Genomic DNA, 23507 nt, shown 5'->3' with positions numbered 1-23507 from the left:
TCCTATAGCTACCTCACTTCTCAGCTGCAGTAATGCTGTTGCCATTGTTACTAGTAATAGCAACAGTTTTTGTGTATATACATGAACTGAGGCATTCAGCTACTGAGGGTATGTTCCTGTACTGAACTGCTTGGGTTGGGAGTGTTTGTACATCAGTTTAGGGGCCACTGAAGCAGATGGAAGCTCATCTGAGTTAGAGGGTCACGCTGACTTTTTTCTTTTTTTTTCTTTTGCCCTCTGTCTTACAGCACACAGTCAGTGCTTATGTGGCTGAGGTTTGCAGAGGTTTTGATTTGCAGCTTCATGTCTGTCTGTTCAGTGTAATGGAGGATGTTGACTCCAATGGGATTATTCCAGCCCGCTATGCTAACCCAGCTGAAACTGCCATTGCTTTTAAAAAAATAGTGCAGGCAGCCAATGGGAGATTTCACTGGTTTGGAGAAGCAGGTATGTGAAAAGGAAAGTCAACACGTAGTTCTCTTTCATTAATGAAATAATATTTATTAATGGGTTTTTTCCCTCAAATCAAGGAGTTTACTTTTTTAGGATGTGATAATGCTATCCTAGCGCTGAGATATAAACAGAGGGCCTAGTTTGATTGAGGCTTTCAGTTATATTGCAGAATATCATAATGCAGCCTTAATGCAGGAATTTTTTTTTTCTGTTTGAATTCACTATTTTCTGCTAGATATTTTAAAGATGCACATTTAAAATATAGTTACTAATGTGACAGGTCCACACTGCCTGTCGTACAGGAAAGAAAAGCTTTTTGATTCTTTTCATTGATATTTGACATGTTCTACAAATTGTTGTAGACTTCAAAAAAAAAAATATATTTTGTACACTTAAAAAACCCCACGCTGATTAGCATGTATTTGATTATCAGGTATTTTTGAAAGTGATGATATCACTATTATTGTGTCTGAAATGGAAAAAGCAAACAACTACTCCCAAAAGGTATGAATTACATGTATCTTTTTAAGTCAGAAAAAATTCAACAGCGTTTGTTCAGCTGACAATGCAGAAGATTGGACAAAATTAAAATCCTTGTAAGATGGGCGGGAATGCTCTGGAGTGTGAGAATAGTCACTGTAGAGTAAATATGGACTAGGAAGCAGTTGTGTAATATCACTGCAGTGATGGGTGTTGGAGTGGCCATGATTCCGTATCAAATACTTCCTTGTACAATTGAAGTGATTGTCCTCTTTATTGCCAATCCTATGATGAATTCTTCTCAAGTATGTCTGTTATATATGTATAAAAATATTAGAAAGTTAAATATATAGCAAATATATAATATGTTCCTATAAGTCACAGTGGAGGGAGGGTTTGTCATTGGTACAATACCTTAGTTCAGTTCTAAAACAATTGTTTTTTGAAATGTACTAAGGGTATAGAACTAGACCATATCTCTCCAGATAACATGCATGTGGCTTTTTCCAAAGATACCTAACAAAGTGACTGAGGCAGTATAGCCAGCCTGGCAGTATGGTGGTTGTTGCTAAAGTGTGATTAGAAAGATATATACAGTGAGATATATGTCCAGAGGTCTGAGTACCTGGTTGCATGCAAGTCTGAGTCACAGAAGTATTTTTAAAAAGAAGAGTTGGTGGATGTTCAATGGGATCTTAAAATATTTTGTTATCATTTAATAGTGCATCTACTTGGTTCATTATCTTCCAATTTGTTCTGGTCTTGGTATGTGTACTGTTGCCTTTTCTTTTTAGAATGTTTGCTCAGAGTAGGAAGGATTTCTCTCCTATATGTTTGAGCAAGCACAGCACAGCAGGGTTTCTATTCAGTTACAGGTGTTAAGCATTACCAGATTAATAAATTTGGTATTAATTATTATTAAAGTAATAAATACAGAAGGCCTGTCTTTGAAATGTCATGTACTTAAATTTCACATATATGAATTACTAAATGATGTGAACTTCCATTTCAGTGTGCATTCCTAGTGGAATCCTTAAAGCAACGTTCAGTAACTCGGTCTGTTCGTCCATTTATACCAGAAGGAGACTCAAACATGCTTATGAAGAAAGAGAAAAGGCAGCCACAGAAGTTGCCATCTCCTAAACCCACAGCTCTGAGTCTGGCTAGAACGGTTTGAAATGGTCCCATTTTTAATATGCTGTGTGTTTTAATTAGAGATCCTACCCAACTATCAGATGCTGCTCTTTGTGACAGAAGTGCTCAGGCTGAAAATTTGAAGGAATTAAACCAGCACTGAGATAGTACTCTGAATTTACATTTTATTTTGCGTTCAAAATGCTACATAAACAAAAAAGTACATCTTATTAAGTCCTGCTAAGTAATTAATTATAATGGAACCACATTGTGGTGTCTAAAATTGTCTAAATAATCCTTCTCTGACCTTAAAAATTCAGTGTTTAATGAAAACAAACGCAAAGCAGAAATGTGCTTTACCAAGTTAGTCTATTTTACAAGTCCTTCTAGCAAGTACTGAATTTTATGGTATTCTGCTCATTTACAGATGAGACAGCTGTAGCTGAGTAGCATGTCTTTGGCCATACAGAGAGCCAGCATAAAACAAGAAATAGGATTCAGGATTTGTTTCCTGTCCACTGTGCTTATTTCCATGGAGCTATGCTATTGAGTCTTTTGGGATTTTGCTGATTTCCTTGTTAGTTTTGACTGTGTGTGCATCTATTTTGAGTGGGTGTGCAAATCTGTAATATGGCCAGTGCCACTACTTTGGTGTATAAATGACTAGATACAGAACTGCCTATTGCAAAGGATATACTTAACTTTTGACCTGAATTTTTCAGGTCTCATGTTTGAAATGGGAATGGCACTCTTAAGTGTAGGTGTGTTCATGTTGCAAAGACCTTTGTAGGTAAGCTCAAACAGGTCTTCCATGCTATTTTATCAAAACCAGTGTATTCTCAACACCTCTTCACAAAAGCAGGAAAAAAGTAATCACTCAGAGATACTACTACATAGCATAGTTTTACAGCTATTAAACTTGTCGAAAAGTGAGACAGGTTTCTCTGTAGATGTTTGATATTTATAGTAGAGCTGTATATTAAGTTAGATGACTTGAAGTCTCCGTGTCACAGCAAAAGTCTGATCCTACAGTAGGGTTAAACAGGTGTTCATGTTGTTTAGCAGGCTGCTCAGCCCCTAGAGGGTTGAGCCATACCTAAAGGAAAAATTACTGTTGTCAGCACTAGGCTTCCAATATTCAATAAAACTCTGAGGAAAATACTACATACTATATTCTATAAAACAGTGCCATTACCATACTAGACTGCTCCTTCAAGTGACAAAAATGGTCCAAATTTGTCTGCCTGTAGAGTCTTTAGTTTTATGGCAGCAAATGAACTTTGCAAGATAATTAAAACAGAGCAATTAGTTACTTAACCTAGGAAGAAATCACAAATTAACAAGTTGTCATGGCAATCTGCTGACTTGTTAGAAGAGCCAGAGTGAAACAGGAATTAGAGAATAATGAAAGATAGTTACAGTTTTGAACAATGCAGTTATGATCCAACTGAAATACTTTTTAAAATTTTTTGTTTATTATATGTGCTTATAGTATATCAAAGACAACTATGGTGCAGAGAGAAATGCTTCCCTAAGAGTACTGGCATGGCGTCCTACTAGTGCCAAAGCAGAAATTCCACCAGGTCTGTATGGTTTAGGGGCTTTTAGTCTTCAGTTTCTTTGAGTTAAAAGAAAATAGTACCTTAGAGCTTTAATTTAAGTTTTAGAAACACTTGAAATTTCAATCTTTAATCAGACTGATAGGAAACATTGCAGTTGTTTTGAAATTGCTTTGATATGAGTAATGTGTCTAGCTTTCTTTTAGGTTGTAAGCAGAAGGAACACTGCACAGCTGTATAACTATTTCCAGTTATCAATCACATGATTGACTGTCCATCCTATATCAGGAAATGTTAAATGTGTGTGGTGGAAAGTCGAGCCCAACTTTGTCCCCTGCCGGAAGCCGTAATTAGAACATCACTGCTCTTGGTTTCACTTCATACACAATTTTTTTCAAAGGCTCAACAATTCAGAAATTGATTATGTTATTAGTTCAATATATATAGTTCTGCTAATACTGTTAGATCACATTGTAATTAAGTTATTCCACTTGATTGATTTATGATCCAGTAGTGAAGGAAAAAAACCCATAAATGTCAGATTATCTGAAGTGCTGACTCTTGCAACTGCTCCTGGTATATGAAACAGCTCTTAAATTGATTCCAGTGACTGTTGGTCTCTTAAAGTCCAATTCCTTTCTGTAATTTTCCTCTGTTTTTTCTTTGCATCTTTGCTAACAGCTGCAATTTTTTTTTGTCATTAAATCTGAGTCTTGAAATCTGGTTTATTGAAATGGGATTGTCAATATGTAGCAGTGTTTACAAATCTGGATTCATATTTGCATATGAGGTGCTTTGTGCAATGTTAATTGGCTTTTCCAACAAATACTATGCTTATTGTAAACACCTAATCTTTTCAAATTATACCTTGTGACATTCTTCCTGATCATAATTTATAAACTTGTAAACATTTTGGTTCCATTTCTATGGAAGTAGCATAAGTAGTTCTAAAATATGGATTTTTCTTAACGAGTATCTAATATCTGATTTATAATTGTGGTAATGGGAAATTATGAACTCAAGAACAGGGTTGCATGTAAGAGTTTTATCTAGCTGAAGTAAGTCAACTTTTTTTTTTTTTTTGGTAGCACAAGCAATAAAAGAATGGCCTCAGACTGAGAATAAAAGAAAGCATAAACCGAGGAAGCAGCCAGAGTTTTCTGTGTCAGTATTTTATACTGATAAAGGAAGACATGTGGGTATGTGTTATCAGGATATGATGGCTGAAGCCTTTTTATCAGCATTTTTATCATGAAGCTGTTAGGATGTTAACTCACTGATAATCAGTGTGCTTTAAATAATGAGTGGAAGTGAGTCTCACTTATCAAGTAGTGGTGGGTTTTTTTGGTTTGATGTTTGGTTTGCGGGGTGGCTCTTTTTGGCTCTTTTTATTTTGTTTTTTTGGGTGTTTTGTTTTGTTGGGTGGTTTGGTTTGGTTTTTTTAAGTCCTTTGGGATCTTTTGGTCAAAGATGCTCTAAGGAAAAATGCTGTCATCATGGTTTAGATGATTACAGAAGATTTCATTTGGAATTTTTTGAAGGTGACAGATTTTAAAAATAAGTGATTTTTTAAAGTACTTTGATCTATAGAAACTGCGTTTTTTTCAAATGTGGAATTGTGTATGAACTGCTAGTCTGTGGGTTTGGGGTTTTTTTTGTTTGGGGTTGTTTGGTTTTTTTTAATCAACAGTCATACGTGATTCAAAGGGGCCATGATTTAAATCTAGGGCTTCCAATATTGCTTTGTTCATTTTCTTAACTAGGTACAGTATACCGAAAGTATCCAAAGATAATGTGCGTAAGAAAGTCTGTTCCCTCTGTTACATTGCCAAAAAAAGAGGAAATCTGTTCAAGCAAAGAGGTATTTTGCTCCTTCCTGATAAATTCCAATTTTGGAATCATCCATATGAATTAATGTGAACATGTTAATTCTGATTCTGTACAATGTATTGTTACTTAAACTGTTCTAATATTTACTAACAACCAATTGCTACATCTGTTTGTCTTACAAGTGGCTGACCAAGTACAGTATTAAAAAGCTTAAACTGGAATTGCCCAGACTGGTGTTTGGTCCAGGCTGTACTCACCAAAAGAAAACTGTGGAGTCTCTGCACAAGAAAGTGTCAGCAAAATACTGTACTATCTTCCCAAGTGTAGAAATCAATGTAAGCTTTTGCAGATGTCATATACCTACAACATTGAAAGGCTTTGTTTAAGACAATGGATGTTGATCAATGTTTGTGGCTTGGCAGTGTGATGTTCCCTCCACTATTCCCTGTTCTTTCTAAATCACCCTTCAATTAGAAAGCTAGAGAATGTCTTTTGTTCACCACAAAAAATACTTAGTATGTTTGAAGTGCAAACCGCATGGGATCCTTAGAACGTATAGCATCTCCTCTGCTCATACAGTGTGAAAAATAATTTTAAAATTTTAAGTAAAGCTTTTAAAAATCATGTGTGAGTCAGAAGTGGGAAAATGGTGGATCTTGATTGGTTTACTTTGTGTAATGACTGGAGAGAAGCATAGAAAGTTAAGTCCAAGATATTATTGCTCTATTATATCTATTATATCTATAAATCAATGCAACAGATGCACCTGTCGAGTCAAATTATATCATTTTGTTGCCCAGCTCAGCTTGCTGAGATGAGAACTAGGCTTTCCTAATTTGGGTAAACCCGTTATTTAGTAGCAACAGAGTTGCAAAAATTTTCTTACACTATTTCATAGAGGTAAAGACAAAAAACCTAATCTCCCTGATTTCTAATTCAGACATTGCATATATAGCAGCTGAGCTCAAATCTCCTGAAGTAAGATGCTCTTGTACAAACTGAATTTTTCCAGGGGGTTGTGAAACATCTGCAGTTTCAGTCTAAAGAACTGGAAATCTACACTGAACAACTGGAGAAAGTGTTGCAGCGCTATATACAAAGAATACAGTGGCTTCTGTCAGGTATTTGTGTGCATCTGTTCTTCTATAAAGCACAGTTTAATCATACATAAAATCTTCTTGTCTACTATTCCTAATAGAATAAATCTGGACCTCAAATATGAATAAAGGTCATCCATTTTGTATTTTATTGAAATTTTTGAAAGTACTTTTATGACAATAAAGTAAGAACTACAAGATAATTCAGCACCTGTGTAGCTGATAAACATCTAGCTTGCTGTGAAATAATAAGGGCTGTGATGTAAGTTTTTCCTTTTTATATGTTGTGTTTTTGAATACAAGGTTTCTGGTGTCAGAAACTTCTGTCAACAGAATGTATACAATAACATATACAAGCAAAATTAGCTTTTCTGTTTCTTTTGCTAAGAATGTGCCCTATTTAGAATTTCAGCGTCACTGCTGGTGAAAAGTATTTTGATCCCTCTGTTGCTCATAAAGATCTTTGGGGAACAGTTTAAATTTTTTGCTGGATTGTAAAGTAGAAGCTACAAATTGTTTAATGCAAGTTGCTCCAATTGGCTAGTAATTAGCGCTTGATAGTGCTAGATTTGAATTGCAGAAGACTTTTCTGTTATTAACCTTTGAACTACCTAGTTTCAACAGAATTTATTATGCAGAAGTGTACCCAGAATAACCCCTAAAGACCGAAGATTTTACAGTATGCTCAATAAAATGGTATGTTCAATAAAATAAGTCTATGTAATGACACTTAATTAGTTTTAATGTTCTGGCCCAGGAAGTCGAAGATTGTTTGGTACGATTTTAGAAGCAAATGTCTGTGTTTTGATTGATACCTCTGGTTCTATGGACTCATATCTGCCACATATCACAAAAGAACTTGCCTCCCTTATCTGGGAACAGCTGAGAAAAAATGAAGTCAGGTATGATAAACTACTGATGAATACTGTAATCTGCACTACTTATTATGTAATAAGATTACTTAATAATCACAAATAATACAGTACTGAAATGCAGTACAAGTAATTATTATATGTTAGTGCATAATATGCATGTGACATGAACTGCTTTTTCTGCTCTTCTTTTTAACCAGCTTTTCATTCTCAGCTCTTTAAGATTTGAGCTTCACTTGCCATAGGCTGATACTCTTTATTCTTTTGGGCTCAGCATTGGCCTAGATTTTCTGTTCATAGAGAGCGAGATATGCTTTCTGACTCTCCCAAAGCTGAAGATCTTATTCCAACACTAGGCTCTTGGTTTTGTTTCTTTTGGGTTGTTTTGGGTTTTTTAATTGGCTTTGGGTTTGTTTTGGATTTTATTTATTTCAAAACTGGCTTATTGGAAGTGACTGATGGTATAGGTTGGGGTTGAATGTTGTGAGGCATCTTTCTCCTTAGGTTTAACCTGCTGAGATTTGCAGAAAATACAGAGACTTGGAAGGAGTGTCTTGTAGAGGCAACTGATGAAACATGTCATGATGCTGTGCAGTGGGTGTCCAAATTCCATGCTTATGGTAATACACGCATCCTTATGGCTTTACAGGTTAGTAAATTGTGTACCACATTTTGGAGAAGACATCGTGTCTTGTGGTGATAAAACACTTCCATCTGACTGATAATGTTTTAGGAAAATTATTTGGTCAAAGCATGCAACACTTTTATATGCAAAACGTTGAACAGATCTGAAATCAAGTCATTGTTCTGTCCCCAGGGCTCATACATACTAGAATTCATTACTCATACTGAATTTAAGAAAAATGTGAAGTATCAATAGTTGCATTGATATTTGTGCTCAAAGAATATTGGAGAGATAAAATAGCCAGTTGCTCAAAATTATGCTTATGTACAACTGTGGGTGATATATTTGCTCTGAGTCAAAAAGGGGTTTTAAAGAAGCAGTGTTTGTTGGAATCACATGGGCATTGAGTACAACTCTTGAACTTCAGTAACAGGTGAAGAAACTTTTCTCCTATAAAGATTCTCAGTGTAGAAATTAACTAGTAATAATAAAGCAGAGACTGAAAGAACTTGCAACTTCATTAAATTTAAAATTTGAATCAAAAAACAAATGTTGCCTTAAATGAATGATTGCTCTTCTAGACAGCCTTGCAGAATCTCCTTATAAATTTTATGGATTTTATGGTGAATCAAGTCCACTAGAACCATAATGCACGTCTGTATTACAAAAATGTCCACTAAGTCAATTACCATAGCAAGTTTTCACAATATAAAAAGGCCAAGTCTTAGTAAGCGTGATTTTCAAGCATTAAGCATCTTTAACTCCCACAAAATGTGATGTAAAAATCTTCTGTCAGCAGTTCTCCAAAACCAGCTAATTTGCTTATTTCAGTGAGGCAGGTTTTGGTGATGCCCTGTTTATGAATATATTGTCTTGTGCTACAAATTATCTACTTCTTTATTTTTCAAATTTACATCCTTGATCTCTTTCGTACTTAGTGAAAAGGAAAAGACAATACTAACTTAATTCGTGATGTGGTAAATATAAAGCTATTAAATAATTGGAATAGCATTTTCATTCTTAAGTATAACTTTTTATATAAATGTACTAATTGTTTAAGCTTATTTTCTGCTTTTCAGAAGGCTCTCAGTTTCCAAGGTGTAGAGGCACTGTATGTATTGACTGATGGAAAACCAGACACCAGTTGCAGTCTGATTTTGAAAGAAACTGAAAGATTGAGAAAGAAACACGATATTAAAATCCACACCATTTCTTTTAGCTGTACAGACAGGTATATGATACTTTACAAGAACAACAAAAAAATCTTTAAAATTACTGGTTTATTTATTGTCAAAAGGCTGTGTTACTAAAAAGTGCTACGTGCTCAGTTCACCAAACAGCAGGATTGAGCTAGACATTCATACATGTGGGAACTGGGAAGGCTGTTCTAACACAGGTAGTTGCCACATGTCCTTCATCTCCCACAGCTTATGTCCTTGAGAGAGTTGCCTTCACGCACACAGAGAAGTGATATGTATCACTAGTCTGCAGCACTGAGGTCTTCCCTGTAGTTCTATCACTAGTCTATCATATACATATCCTTATGTATATTTAAACTGAAAGAGGGCAGATTTAGAGTAGATGTAAGGAAGAAATTCTTCCCTGTGAGGGTGGTGAGACACTGGAACAGGTCGCCCAGAGAAGCTGTGGCTGGAAGTGTTCAAGGCCAGGTTGGATGAGGCTTTGAGCAACCTGGTGTAGTAGAAGGTGTCCCTGCCTATGGCAGGGGGGTTGGGACTAGATGATCTTTAAGGTCTCTTCCGACCCAAACCGTTCTATGATTCTGTAGGGACGTGAAAAGTTAATACAGTTACCTGGACTGGAATTAGGAGCACTAGGAAAGTGCTAATGCCAGCCATGATGGGGTGTAGATTAAAGATACATCTCTGGATGTTCCTTTTCAGGGATCTTTGCATGGTCCAGAATTGGAGACCATGGGACAATATCAAAAAGTATGTGCTCCTCTAGATTCTCATTCATGCCTGTGGCTGTCTGATGTGGGGAGCAGATAGCCAAAGAGGCCACCAGCTCTTCAGGCTTTTTAGAATAGGTGCATGTCCGCTCTGCCACTTCAAAATGCAGTTATCCCAGGTCTTCAAGAACTTGGCCTTTGTGTCCTTGAATCGAATGCAGCATTGCCTGCCAACCGTGCTGTCCCAGTGGCAGTCACGAGGTTAACAACTTCTGGATAATGCTGTTGGGTTATCCAGCTGCCATGAGATAGCATTGACCCTCTCATAGCACAAAGTGACAAGAGTGCTTTTTCTGTTTGCATCCTGTGGGGTAGATGCCACAACAATGGAATAGAGCCTAAAAAGAGATTAAAAAGTAGAAGAAATAAAAGGTTCAAGAAGGTGAACATGCATCAGAAAATAGTGTCATAGGAAAGGCAAAATACTTCAAAGCAGGAGTGAGGATGGATGAGGAAAGACCAGCAGAATCTCAAGGAAGTCTGAGAGATGATAGTCATAAGAAAATAGGGAGGCATCTGTAGGCATGTCTGCTAGGTGTACACTGGAGAATGTTGTGGTAATACTACCACACTAATGCCTGATAAGTGTTGAGAGCATATGTCTACTGGAGTTTCTAGATTAGCCTCCTACTAAAGGAGTATAGTTTGCACACAACAGAGCTACTGTGAGAGCCCAACCAGTATGTGGCAGACAAAAATAAGTGGGGGATTTGGTTCAAAACTCTGTTACTGCTCCTAGTTAAACTGGCCAGATACTATACTGCCATGGTAGCTAATAGACATTAAAGCTAAATCCCTCAAAGGATGACAGTTTGGATGGCATCTTTCAAGCCATTAAGGGGAGAAGTAATAGACCACTTGATACATAGTTTGTGGTCTTTGATTTTGGAAGTGAGGTTTGACGGGAAAAGAGTGTAATTTTGAAGGCTTTTGTATATCTTTCTTTCTGATAAAAACTTTGAATTATTGGTCCTAAGTTGAAAAAAACAACTTTAAGTATTTATGAAAAGTCTTTTAATTATTAATATTTTGAGTTAATTTATTTGCATATCATTTGGTGAACTGGTCAGTAGCCAATAACTGTCTGTTAAGGAAACCTGCTAATAAGGGAGAAAGATGTCAGTTCTGACTATGAGTTACTCTGAAACAAAATCTGCTGCTTCCTTTCAAAGAAATCTCTTAGTTGTGGAGATTTTAATGTACAGTTCTAGAACGGAATTGGTTCTTGAAGCTTACTTGAAATGAATGGATTTATGACTATTTCTGACTTTGCAGTGCTAGTGCTTGGGAGACAGAACTCTCAAATGATGTATAAATGGCAGTAAAAGTGTGTGATTTGGCATACTTGCAATCAAAATACAGTAACAACTGTACAAGTTATCCCAATGGTTCTTGTTGGACAATGACAAGTAATAGAGGCTTAGGCAAGAGAATAGAATACAGGGCGTGCACAAAAAGTTTTTTCCCTTTACGGAATCTCCCAGCTTTTGGTTTTTCTCCCCTGTGTAAAATATTACTGTCCTTTATCTGCCAGCTGACTTCTGGATTTCTTGGTTTAGTTTCTTTTTTGGTTCTGTTGCTACACTGAACCTCTTGTCCAAAAGTAGCCTGATTTTGGAGGTTATGACAGCTAAGCAGTGTATATTCTTCATTAGCAATTGACAATTAGAAATGATACAGAAGTTTATAATTGTGTCCTCCAAATGATTTGTTTTGCTGTAATATTTTTGAGGAATTCTTAGAAAGTCTTTTTCTATTGTTGTTGCTTTCAGAGAAATAATTTTCCTAAGTAACGTATTACATTGTTGTTAACAGAGGAGCTAATGAATTTCTGAAGAAGCTTGCTTCCCAAACAGGAGGGCGCTACCATTGCAGTTTTGGAGATGTGGATGGACAATTAGCAGCACACAAAACATTGACAGAGGGGCTTGATGATGAAGATGTATGTTAAATAGATTGGGTTTGTTGGGTTTGGTTTTGTTTCATTTCCACTTAGTTCTTCAACAGTAGTCAAACTACATTTAAAAGAGAAAAATCATGAGAAAAATTAATATAAGACTCCTAAGATACTTCACACTGAAACTGAAAGGAGAAATCTTAATATCTGGCTTTGCCTTTCTGCTAGCTTCCTTGGTCAGGTGACCAAACCCATGACAGAAGTATACAATGCAGTACAGTTTTTGAAAGAGAAGCAAAAACCTGTATCTGGACACTGTGGGTTTTAAGCTAACTTTAGCTTTTACTGTACTTTCTTATCCTTACCCTCTTATATTTCATTTATGTAATTGTAAAATCCTTATACAGTGTTTAGCATGTTAGTGCTTCAGCAGGAGATCTTGGAGATTGCCACAGCAGAAAAATATGTTAGTGAACAGAACTATATTCAGTCCAGGGTTGATCTGGTCTTCCCTTGTAAGACCAAGACCTTCTCTGCAAGTAGATAGGAGTAGGGAAATTTAGAGCTTAGGCTCAGTTAATTAAATTGGTAGAAATTGAAAATAATAAATAGGTGCAAGTAGAATATTTTAATTCTGTTTTCAGGATCCAGTTTTCCCTTACTTTGAAGGAGATGATTTAAAGAAACTTACTCAAGAAGTAGCAAAAGCTAGAAGTTTCTTAAAGCAGGCAAAATCTTTGAGGTGAGTATTTATCAAGAATCTTTCAATAATTGCTTTTTTATTTCATGAAAGGAAGACATGAACATCTGACTTCCAGGTCTGCTATTTAAAAAAGCATTGCTGTTTCTTGTACTGTCAATTTTAGTGGTTTTTGAGGCTTGGAAAGTGACATGCAAGCAAGCTGTCTGCTTCAGAGGGATTTAGTTTTAAGATCTTACACAATTAGCTAACATCGTAGTAAAGGATTTGAGCAGATTCTAACAATGTGTTAAACTTCAGGGCTGTTGTTTTCTCTCAGTTGTTGTCCCTCCATTTCTTATGTCAAAGAAGTTATATTAAGTTTTCCTCTCCTTGCTGAGTTCATCCACCAAATCAATGTATTTCTTTTCATATATATTATTAAAAGAGAAATTTTACTCTTGTTAATGTGATGCAATGTTCTTTTTAATACCTTTTCCTTTAGTATGACTTCTTACTCGGAAATGCAAATTACTTTTATTTTCCAAAATCTGTATGGGCCGCTTCTATTCTGCCTCATCCTGACTCCTCTAACTGCATCATCATCCATTCTTTGCTAGAATTATGTTCTCTGCATGGAATAATGTGAGCTTTTTCTTCTGTTCTCAAACAATCCCATTGCAACCCATTTACTTTTGAAGTTACCATCAATCTGCCTTTCTTTTTGCCCTTAAAGAGCTGTAAAGTTTCTACCAGCCTTTTTCTGGGCAGATTCCCTAAGCTTTCCTCTTCACTCTTCTTACACTTCCTGATTTACTGAAGGATCTGACAAAGTCATTTTCCTCTGAGTCTTTTTCTGCTTTCCTAAGTAATTTGACTGTTAATCTTTGTCCTTTCCCTATTAAGTCATGGGCCTACCAGAATTTGTCCTGTGTGTTCCCCTCTTCTGTTCTTTACTGTAATTTTCAGCTTCCTTTTCTCTCTATAGAAAAAGAATATTCTGCCAACACTCTTCAGGTTTGTCTCCCTTTCTTTTATCTTCAGCATCCCCCCTCAGCGTGGTTTCTTCTTCCCTTTTCTGTTAACAGTTATATAACAGACAACAGTGCAATGTGACGCCAGGCAGAGGTGTCCCAGCAGACTCCAGATGAGCTAAGTCGTTTCCTGGAAGCAGCATAGCCCTGTGGGCACTGCATGCCATCTGTATGTCAGTAAACTGAATTGGCTCAGGTGGCACACCATTCCCTGCTGCTTCTGGTGTCATTCAGAGCTGACTTTGATACCTGCCTAGAACTGGAGTGAAGGACAGTTAAATTATATTGATCCTTATGTTTCTTCATTGTTACACTTCCTAACTGCCAATCCAGAAACAGAAAGTGCCATTTCAATAGTAATAGTGGGCAAAAGTACTTGCAATGAGCTTTAAAATGCGTTATATCTCCTCAATGAAAAGATTTTCTGTCACAGGAGGGCATAGCTAAACGGAGATACAAAGCTGCTATATTTCTCTGTGAAAAGCTGCTGTAATTCTTTGGATTTTGTTTTTCTTTCAAACAGGTTATTACTACAAAAATGGAATATAAACCAGAAGGACAACTCAGGCTTTAAAAAAAGTGCTCAGGTAAATATAGTCATCACAATTAGATCATAGTTTATATATAGTTCATATATTTCAGTAGAAGGATAATGTTTCATAAGCCTGACGTAAAACGTATTAATTTCTAGCAGTGACTTTTTCAGAAGTTGAAAACATACGTAATGATTTTAGTTCATAACTGAGCTAGTCCACAGTGTAAAACATACACAAAGAATAGTTCAAAGAGAACTATGTTTGGGGTGAAAGGAGCAAGGCAGATGTGTATTTGTAAATATTAATTGTTTAGCTCTCTCTAAGAGCAAACAGCTAAGCCCATTAGAGGGTTAGGACCAGATGTAATGGCTGTAATAACAATTGCTACATGGGCTGCATGATTTATCAGTTAAATGAACAAGGCTGACTGAAAAAAGACCTCACTAACAGTAAAGACAGCCTCAGCAAACACTGGACTATTAAAACGTCGTGGGAGAGGCAGCTGAACAAACTAAACCTCTCACAGAGCCAACCTGCTGCTTTTAAATTGACAAAGTAAAAATTACAGGAAAAAAGAAATTGCTGGGTGGAAGTACTTTCTCAGGGTTCAACAAGACAGGAGCATTTGTCACAGAGCTGTTTGAGGGTGGAAAAGTGGACATGCAGACAACTACAGAGAGTTGCACTGGAGAACTTAGACTGCTAAGATACTCATCAAGGAATTGGGTAAGGCAGATATACAGTGAGACTGTTTTTTAAATCCTTGTTTCCATAGTAGTAGTTTGTATTTTGGTTTGCAAACATTGCCCAGTCGTTCAAAGAGAACTAAAAAAGATCCAGTCAGACGCACTGGTTAAGAATGCTTGCTTCATGGAGAATGGAACCTGGAGCCTGGTCAAGTATGTGCAGAATTCATAAGGGCTGATCACTAGAGAGAGATGCTTGGAGAGGAAACAGATATATAACCATCACGTAGTAGCAAGAAAGTTCTTACAGACCTGTAGAGACAGAGGCTAGTGTTCCACAACCATCTCTGTTATTTGACCTTCCAAGGTAGACTGTATTGCTTGTAAAGTGTATTAACGTACTTCAGACAGTACATAGCATTGTAGCACGATTAAACATGTAAGTAAGGAAAATGGGAAGTTAATCAAGTTAATTTATATTGTTTTTTTCATTACCATTTTGTCAAGGGTGATGGTGAACCTATGCAGTTTATATATTTTGAATTGTATTTTTAAAATTATTCATGTGCTTCACTTGTAGGATTAAATTTTAGATGAAGAAAAGATGCTGAAGAGGTTTGGAGTTGTACCACTAGCCTGCTTCTTTTCAGAGTGTGCTTAAAGCTTCCAGCTTCAAGCGGGAAGAGGAAAGGTGTATTTGTTGTCTCTGAACTGTCAAGAGAAGGAGTTACAGATGATAAGTGCTGCAGACTTACTCCATTTGCAGACTTCACAGGACTCAAAGTAAATGAAGCCCTGAACTCTCCAAAGTTTAAACATAAGTAGAGGATATTTTTCAATATAGCTAATGCAAATTTTAAAAGTGTATCTATTTCTAATATAATTAGTAGTTATATAGGGTCACAACTTTTGTTTCTCTTTTATTCTACTGCATCATACTAATAATTGCTTCAATTAGTGGTGGTGTGTCCAAGATGTCTTTTTTGGCAGTTGGTTTGAGACTTGCTTACTGGTGCTCATTATCCCTAACAGATGGCACAGATGGCTGTGACACTAGAAAGAGAATTCTTTAGCCAGTTTTGCATAGGAGTCCAAGAAATAACCTTAGTGCAGGAAAGAAAGCTTGGAATGAATATTTTTGCCAATAGAAGTTTGCTAATAATTATTTCGACTCTTTGGTTTTTTGTGTTGGCAGTAGAGAAAGATTTAGAGTTGATGATTCAGAACTCATCAGACGTGCAAGCAAGTAGTATCTTGCTGCTGATAAAGCCTAGTTATGTTTGTGTAACCAGACACTGCCATTCTTCTAAGCGATTCTATTAAGTTTTTATATGTTTCCTGTCCTAGAAAGAATAAAAACGTTTGCCAGTACCATATAAGAAAATCCAGTTTAAGCTAATTGCAGTAATGAGGCATATATTTTTCCAGTTGATTTATGAAACACACTTTTATTTACCGAGAAACTGCAATGACAATTCACTGGTATTTTGCAGGTGTTTACTGTTGTCTTTCAGAAGGTTAGGAATAGGTGTTTAATATATGTAATATTTAACAAAAATGGATTCAGACTGCAAAATTCAGGTACTTGATCTGAATTTATTTAGGAACCATTTCCATCTCCTGAGTGCCAGCTGATGGGATATACTCTGATATGGGAAATACTGTCTTTTCTGTCCCTACATCTGTTTTGTCTCCTTAAAGAATTAAAAATTATTTCTATCATAAAAGCCTCTTTTTAGTGTTGTATGTTCTGCACCAGCTGACTCCTGCATTCCATGCTAGTATCAGCCTGCTGTGGAATACTGCAGTTAAGATGGTGCTTTGTGCTCTGCATCACTTTCTGTGATTTTATTAGTAATGTGTTTGTATGTGTGTAACTGCTGAGATGCTTTGATATGAAAATCTTAATTGTAAATTAATAGGATTAGTTACATTTTTATTTGGGGTATATAAATATTAGGTGATGATCACTGATAAAATGAGTGGATTTCTACTAATAGAAATGTTAAAACAGTAGATCCAGGTGGAAAGAATGAGGTTTCTGCATTACCAAAAAGAGATTCTTACTTATTTCTCGGAGGATCTAAGAAACGTCACAATACTGTAGCATAGATTCTGATATTCTTATAAAGGTCCTTTAAAAGAACCTTAAAAGGAAATATACTTGGATAGGTATGTTAAATGGTATCAGAGACTTTTTGTGAAATAAGATAGTAATGCACATGTCAGATTTTGAAAATGTGGATAAGCATCAGTGTTGTGTTAGATTGCAACCTGTCAAACCTCTCATTTACAGCCTTTTCTTTCCCCTATATAATACGTGGTGTTCGGAGATTTTACTCATACAAAACAATTCCATTTATACAGTGTCTGTATAAACTGATTGTCAACAGGTCTATGTAATCCTAAATTCACTGTAGCCTACACTCATACTCATCACTCAGCTGTTTGTTTTGGTTTAGACGGTCATTTGTTTCTGTGGGCAGAGCATAGCAAGTTTCTCTGGTTCTCTTGAGCATGCTCTCAGACTTAAAGTAGGTGTTAGGAATTCAGGAGTCTTCTCTTTGCTGGTGGTGTGGGCTAAGGGTTTCTAAGTCTCCTGTTCCAGAAAAATGCATCTAAAAAGTAAGGAACAAATGTTGACGCTCGAATTTGTGTAACCACAGAAGCTATAAAATAGTTGGGTGTTACAATATTTAGCCATTGCATCCCACCCAACTTTACTTTTTTTTTTAAGTGTTTTCAGGCTGTGCAGCCTCCATGCTTCTGAAGCCTTGTTGTCTTGCAGGCTGGTCAGTCCTGCTACCTACTCAGAGCAGCTCCTTCCTTTAAAATACAGTTTCAGTCTCCTGCTTATTACCTACCTGGAAACTGCTGTCCTACTTGCTCCCATCAATCTGAGGTCTACTTAGGCAGGAAAACATTTTAAGGAGATGGTTTAGCTGTGATGACCTGATTAATCAAGTGCTCTGTTAATGACTTTTCAGTGTTGATCTGTCAGGTATATGTCATTTGCTTTCCTGGTTTATGCTTGCTGGAATGCAGTTCACTGTATTCAAGACATAATAAAAGAGGAGTTTTATAATTGACAAAGATGTATATTTTTCTGCCAGCTTGTTTGTAAGTCATGTCATTGCTGTGACTCACTGAATACATTGATTTGCATGCAGTGAACTAAAGACAAACGGTTAAACCAGATGCTACTTCGCAGTATGTGTTCTACTCCCTATCAGAAGAGTGCTGTTTTCACAGCAAGAGTGGGTAACTCCATGTGGAACAGCTCAGGTACTGCCATAATTTACGGTCAACTTCCAGCTGCTGTGCTACAGTTAAATGGTGCAAATGTTCGTAAAAGTTTAGTGTGGACTTGGCAGTTCAGGAGCTCCTTTGTGCATGGTTCAGCCATACCTGCTTCAGGGGACAACAACCTTCAGAGGGGTGGGACAGCTTGGCGTAGTAACAAACTCCTCCATCCAAATATGCCTGAATTGGAGTCAACCCCAGGAAGTTCATGCTGCTTCTAAGGAAGATAATGGCAATAAGTGTGTGTTGTGCTGTGTCCTTTAGAATTTTGTTGAGTAACAATTACTCTGTGCTTTATAAGCATGTTATCTACTACTAGTGTGTATCTAAATTTGTAACTACAAAGTTCCAAGACTTTAGGCATCCAAACGTATTACTACAACTAAGTCACAAAAATTTTCATTGAATCATTTTAATGCATCTCAACCAGTCAGATGTATATAGTATACTTTTCATTCCATTGAACTTCAGTCCTCTTGTGAAACCTTCTCAAACAGATGCTTATTAGATGTTTGCTTTCTGAATATGTTGGGGGGTTTTTTTAAAAGAAAAAAAGGAAAATCCAATTCCAGGAACCTGCCAGCATCAGAAAACATCCTACTCCTTCCTGATCTCTTACAATAAAGAGAATCTAGGTTTTACGTAACCTAGATGCACTAGTGGACCTACTGTGTGAGGAGATTGGTAATCTCTGACTCATACCATTTGAGACTTCATCAGTTAGAATCTTAAATTCTACCCAGAGTTTGATAAGTAGATTAGACTGACTTTATAAGCCACAAGTTTACATGCTTTCAGTGATACGGGCTGACTCCGTCATTGTGGTAACATTTAATGTGGTACTGAGGCTCTTTCTTAATAGAGAAGTAACTAGCAAATAGCAAATTTAATTTCTTTTAGAGGGTTTTTCCTTTCTCCTTTCCTACTTGGAAAGTTCTGCAGCTTATGCTACGATTTCTGGGTTATTAATAACAAGAGGGGAATGGAACTTTGTAAATGAAACTTGGTAGAAGTTATGACAAGTTTTTAAATTATAGCTGACTGGCATAGTGCAAAACAAATCCTCCTCTTCCATCCATCCTAAGCCACCTCCCATGCCCTTGTAACTCCTCCAATGGTTTTTTGGGTATAAAAACAAACCATGTAGTAGTAATGATGATCTGTACTTCTCTCTTCCAGTGCAATAACCGTTAGAAAACCTTTGAATTAAAAGGAAACCTCCTAGGATTGGTCTTCAATAATCTTTTTTAAACCTGCATATATATAGCTCCTGTGGTTTTTTTTGTTTTCTCCGTGATTCCTATATGTAAGAAGCCAAGCTGTAATCCCTGCTCATTATATAGAAACATGCCTTTATTCGGGACAGTTTATTTATGATGGATTTGTATTCCTTCCCTTCAAATATTACATAAACTGTCCCCTTTTCTAACAAGACCTAAGAGCTGATAAAAGGCATGTTCGTTGTTGCTATTAGAAGTTGCTTTGTTCTTCCTGTATTTCCACCCTGACTTGACAATGCAGTTTCACAGTTATCATTTCATTTGACCTGTGTATCTGTATAGCATGCAAAGCAACCACAAATGCAAAGTAAACAAGAACAACGTAAGTTGAAAAGCATTTTATATGACACATTCCAAGCCTGTGCTTTGAAGTATATGTGTGCTTTATTCCTTCCGTGAGGAAACAGTGAAATATGCAGAATCATAACACAAATAAATACACAAAGACACAGGAAAAAGGAGGGAATAGAGTGAGAATGTTCATGTATGTTAAGAACTGAGGGATTTAAGAAGAATCTGATCTCTTAGCTTTGCAGCTAGCTGAAGAATATGGTAGAAAACCTTGATTTTTCACTTTTTTTTAGGAGGAAAAACATGTTTAAAGAGGTAGATATCATTGGTTTTAGAAACACTGTATCTGACAGTATTAAAAGAAAAAGCCATTAACAGATGACAGGGCATGAGAAAAACAAAAAATGCATAGTATCATCTCTACTAAATACATATTTATAACTTTCTCCTGTTGTTGTTATACGGAAATGAATAATTACATTGTTATACAGAAAAAATGTCTTTACAAAAGACAAACTATTGAAATGCATAGTGATGAATGGCTAATATCTTTGCCTAACGAAAAATTGGAGCTTACTGCACAAAGGTTCTTAACTTAGTCCTAGCATACAGTTGTTCTTTTGCTATGTTAGGCATCAAAAATACACCCTTTGTCTAATAACAGGAATAAGGATCTGCATCTTCTTTTCCCTTGTGGCATAGACTTACAGTGTGACATGGGTAAGTTGCTTTGCCTCTGTACCTTTCTTTTCTAACTTAGCAAGGAATGTGAAGAATGTTGTATTATCATAAAGTATTTAATGTTGCATTTGAATGATGCATACTTTCGGTATTAAATTAACATCTGTTGTTGCATTAATATTGTGTTGGGAAACTTTAAGGACAACTTCACTCCTTAGAAATATTTTATATGTACCAATGTTAAGCATTTGGTTATATGAAAAATAAATATTCTTAAGTTTCCTTTCCCAAATTCAGGTCCGTTGATTTCTCTTTTTGAAGCAAAAATTCTAAGCACAGCAAGGTACGATGTTTAGAAGAGTTCCATTCTTTTCCATTAATGTTGCAAGACCTTCTGATTTAAATGTTTCTTAACATTTTCTGTCATCTCTCACTGAAAATGTGAATACCTCACCATCATCATTTCTCTCTGCTCTCTTGTTTTTTAGACTCAATCCTTGTTATGAGGGTGATTGTTTTTGTAATCACAAAGAGACCTTTCATCAAAAGTACTTACACACTACAACAGATCTGTCTAGACTTTTTGGGAGTTGCAGAGAGGATCAGCAATTTGTCAGTTTGTCCAAATGAGTCTTGCTGCTCTGAGTTCATATGACTGTGTCTACATATGACTGGTCATCTGGATGTGAACAAGTGAACAGGGAGGTGTTCAAACACATGATGAGCCTGAACAACTCTACTAATTTAGGGCTTAGATATAGAATTTTTAATAAGTCAAATGAAGAGAGGGTGCAGTTATGCTGTAGTTATTTTGGCAAAATCCTGTCCTTGAGATAGCTTTAAGAGAGCTTAGGCTCTTAAGCTTTTCTGCTATTTTTCTGCCCTTGGGCAGTGCAGAATATCCCATCCTGACTATGACTCAGGCAAAACATATGGCTTTTTTTTTAACTCAAGCCTCTGTTTAGCTCTCCATGCTTTGGTTATGTCTCTGTTAAAGGCTCCTTTCTGCATAGTATCTTCCAAGCAATTAAGAACCCTCATTCAGGTTCCTATTACCTCACAGCTGGAGCACTGCTCCTGTTCTGTGACCTGAAAATGCAGACCTGTGAAGTTAAGGGGACCTGCAGAATGAAAGGGACAAAGCCCCAGTTTCCACACACCTGTCTCCTAGGCTGTGACCCAACACCTCTCTGTGGTTCAGTACCCAGCACTGGTGCTCACTGAACTAGCCCTGGGACAAGAGTGTTCCTCTGTATACTGGAGACACATAGTGTCTTGTCTTTCCTATGCCCTGAGTCCTACTCAATTCAAATTTTTCAGTGGATCTGTCAGCATGTGATTTGAAATCAGCTTGTGTAAGCTTACCAGATTCCTTTATGAAACAGTGTAATTACATTTCAAGATTGCTTTACAGCCTGGATGTAACATTTTGATAAGCCAGCCTAACATTTCACAAATGTGGACCTTCTCCATGTAAATAAACAGGCAAACTCTTTGACACCTCCCTGTTGTACTTTATGCAGTCACCTCCTAGACGTATTGTATGTATTGTTTATTTCTGTGTGCCTACATGAAGTGTGGGTGGTTATAGGAGAAAAAGTAGAAAAGGGCAGTATAGAGTTCTGATTCAAGACCAAAAGCAAGCTTAAATCTTAATGTAGCAGCTTTTCTCATTGTAACTTTAGCTTCTGTTTCTTTCAAAAAGACTTAGTAGAATGCAGTGAATAAAATATGGCCACCCCTCTTCTTCATTAAAGATAGGAGAGTAAGTGTAACAGGAGAGGCTTTTCTGAGGTGTCTCCTCCTGGCTAAGGTAGAACCCAAAGCCAAGTTAAAATACTCCTTGTTGATTTCCACTGAGCCATGAGGGATTGATATGCTATGAATAAGCTGACCAGCTGCTTTGACTTGTGGGGTAGTTCTGTAGTAGTCCAGGGATAGAACAGCCACTTTCTTGGATTGAATGGTAAAAGCTATCAGTGCTGTGGACAACTCAAAACAGAGAATTTGGTATTCTTGGGGGTTTTACTCTGAGCTGGGTTTGTCACTCATCTGGCAATCTGAGAAGTGCAGATTAGCTTGACAGGTTCAAAGATTCTAGTTCTAATGCAGACTATGGGGACTTACATATATGGTTTGTGCTAAAATATATTTGCCTAGGTGTCAGTTTGAGTTCTTGTCAGCACATGAACATTAACTTACATTTAAATTGCAAAGTCACCTGTGAACCTGAGATATTTCTAACATGCAAACGTTTAAAATTGTAGTGATTTATATTTAGATTTGGGAGTGTTTCTTTAGCATCTTAACTACTGCTTTGAGACCTAATTTTAGACACACCCATTTAAAAATGTTGGCCTCGATTTCTCATTGTTTAATTTGAAAAAGGATATGTGCTTTAAAAGTGCTTTAAAATCTTAGGATCAGAGAAATTCTATAATTAGTAATCATTTAATTCATTGTTCATTTTAAATGCATTATTTAATAGTAAATTACCTTTTCCTGTTCTGGTGTGTACCAGTTAGTTTGTTGCCTGTACTTCATTCATCTTGGAAGCCAGAGAACCCTTGTGCCTACAGTTAAGCCTCTTTGCAAGTATATAATTGGGTTGAGGATGAAGATAGAAAAGTCAGGATGAAAGTACTAAGTACCACTGCCAAACAAGATTTTTGTTTCTTCTCTTTGTATCCAAACTTAGATTGAAAACCATAGAAGGAGAAGGATTTCCATTCACTCTGCTGCTAGATGGGATGTATCCTACCAAAATTTCACACAACTGTGAGAGAGGTTCCCTTTGGAACATTAGTGTTAAAAATTTCTTTCCTGTTTCTCTTTAGTAAAGAACCCTTTTCTTTGTACTTTTTAAAAACAGCGTGAGATGTTTTAGTAATCTAGTACAATTTATCTACAGAGTGAGGTACCAATAGTATATTTGTGTTGTCTAGTGTCTAATCAATAATTTTACCAGGTAATAGTAAGAGATACTATCCTATTCAGAAGGGTCGGATGTGGAGAAAATACTTCATTTTTTTCCTGAAAAGGAACGTAAATAATGTACAAATTAAGCCCTGCCCTTTTTGGCTCCTGGCCCAGCCACC

At 36.5% G+C, this 23507-nt stretch overlaps 1 protein-coding gene across 1 annotated transcript in view; it reads left to right on the top strand.

Annotated features, from left to right (window-relative positions):
* The window catches only part of VWA3A (von Willebrand factor A domain containing 3A), a 34796-nt gene extending 16849 nt beyond the window's left edge, over positions 1-17947 (top strand). The window contains exons 20-34 of the mRNA XM_074840754.1: positions 249-447; positions 887-957; positions 1946-2104; positions 3560-3650; positions 4715-4825; positions 5390-5487; positions 5639-5791; positions 6469-6577; positions 7311-7455; positions 7930-8074; positions 9130-9281; positions 11838-11964; positions 12564-12661; positions 14156-14219; positions 15435-17947. Of these exons, the coding sequence (XP_074696855.1) occupies positions 249-447; positions 887-957; positions 1946-2104; positions 3560-3650; positions 4715-4825; positions 5390-5487; positions 5639-5791; positions 6469-6577; positions 7311-7455; positions 7930-8074; positions 9130-9281; positions 11838-11964; positions 12564-12661; positions 14156-14219; positions 15435-15440 (1728 nt within the window). The 3' untranslated portion in view covers positions 15441-17947. The remainder of the gene's footprint in view (positions 1-248; positions 448-886; positions 958-1945; positions 2105-3559; positions 3651-4714; positions 4826-5389; positions 5488-5638; positions 5792-6468; positions 6578-7310; positions 7456-7929; positions 8075-9129; positions 9282-11837; positions 11965-12563; positions 12662-14155; positions 14220-15434) is intronic.
* Positions 17948-23507: the final 5560 nt, after the last annotated feature.

Source organism: Strix aluco, chromosome 15, assembly GCF_031877795.1.
Source record: "Strix aluco isolate bStrAlu1 chromosome 15, bStrAlu1.hap1, whole genome shotgun sequence".
Taxonomy (NCBI): domain Eukaryota; kingdom Metazoa; phylum Chordata; class Aves; order Strigiformes; family Strigidae; genus Strix; species Strix aluco.
The sequence above is the reverse complement of the archived record's forward strand: the minus strand, read 5'-3'. Positions and strand labels throughout refer to the sequence as shown.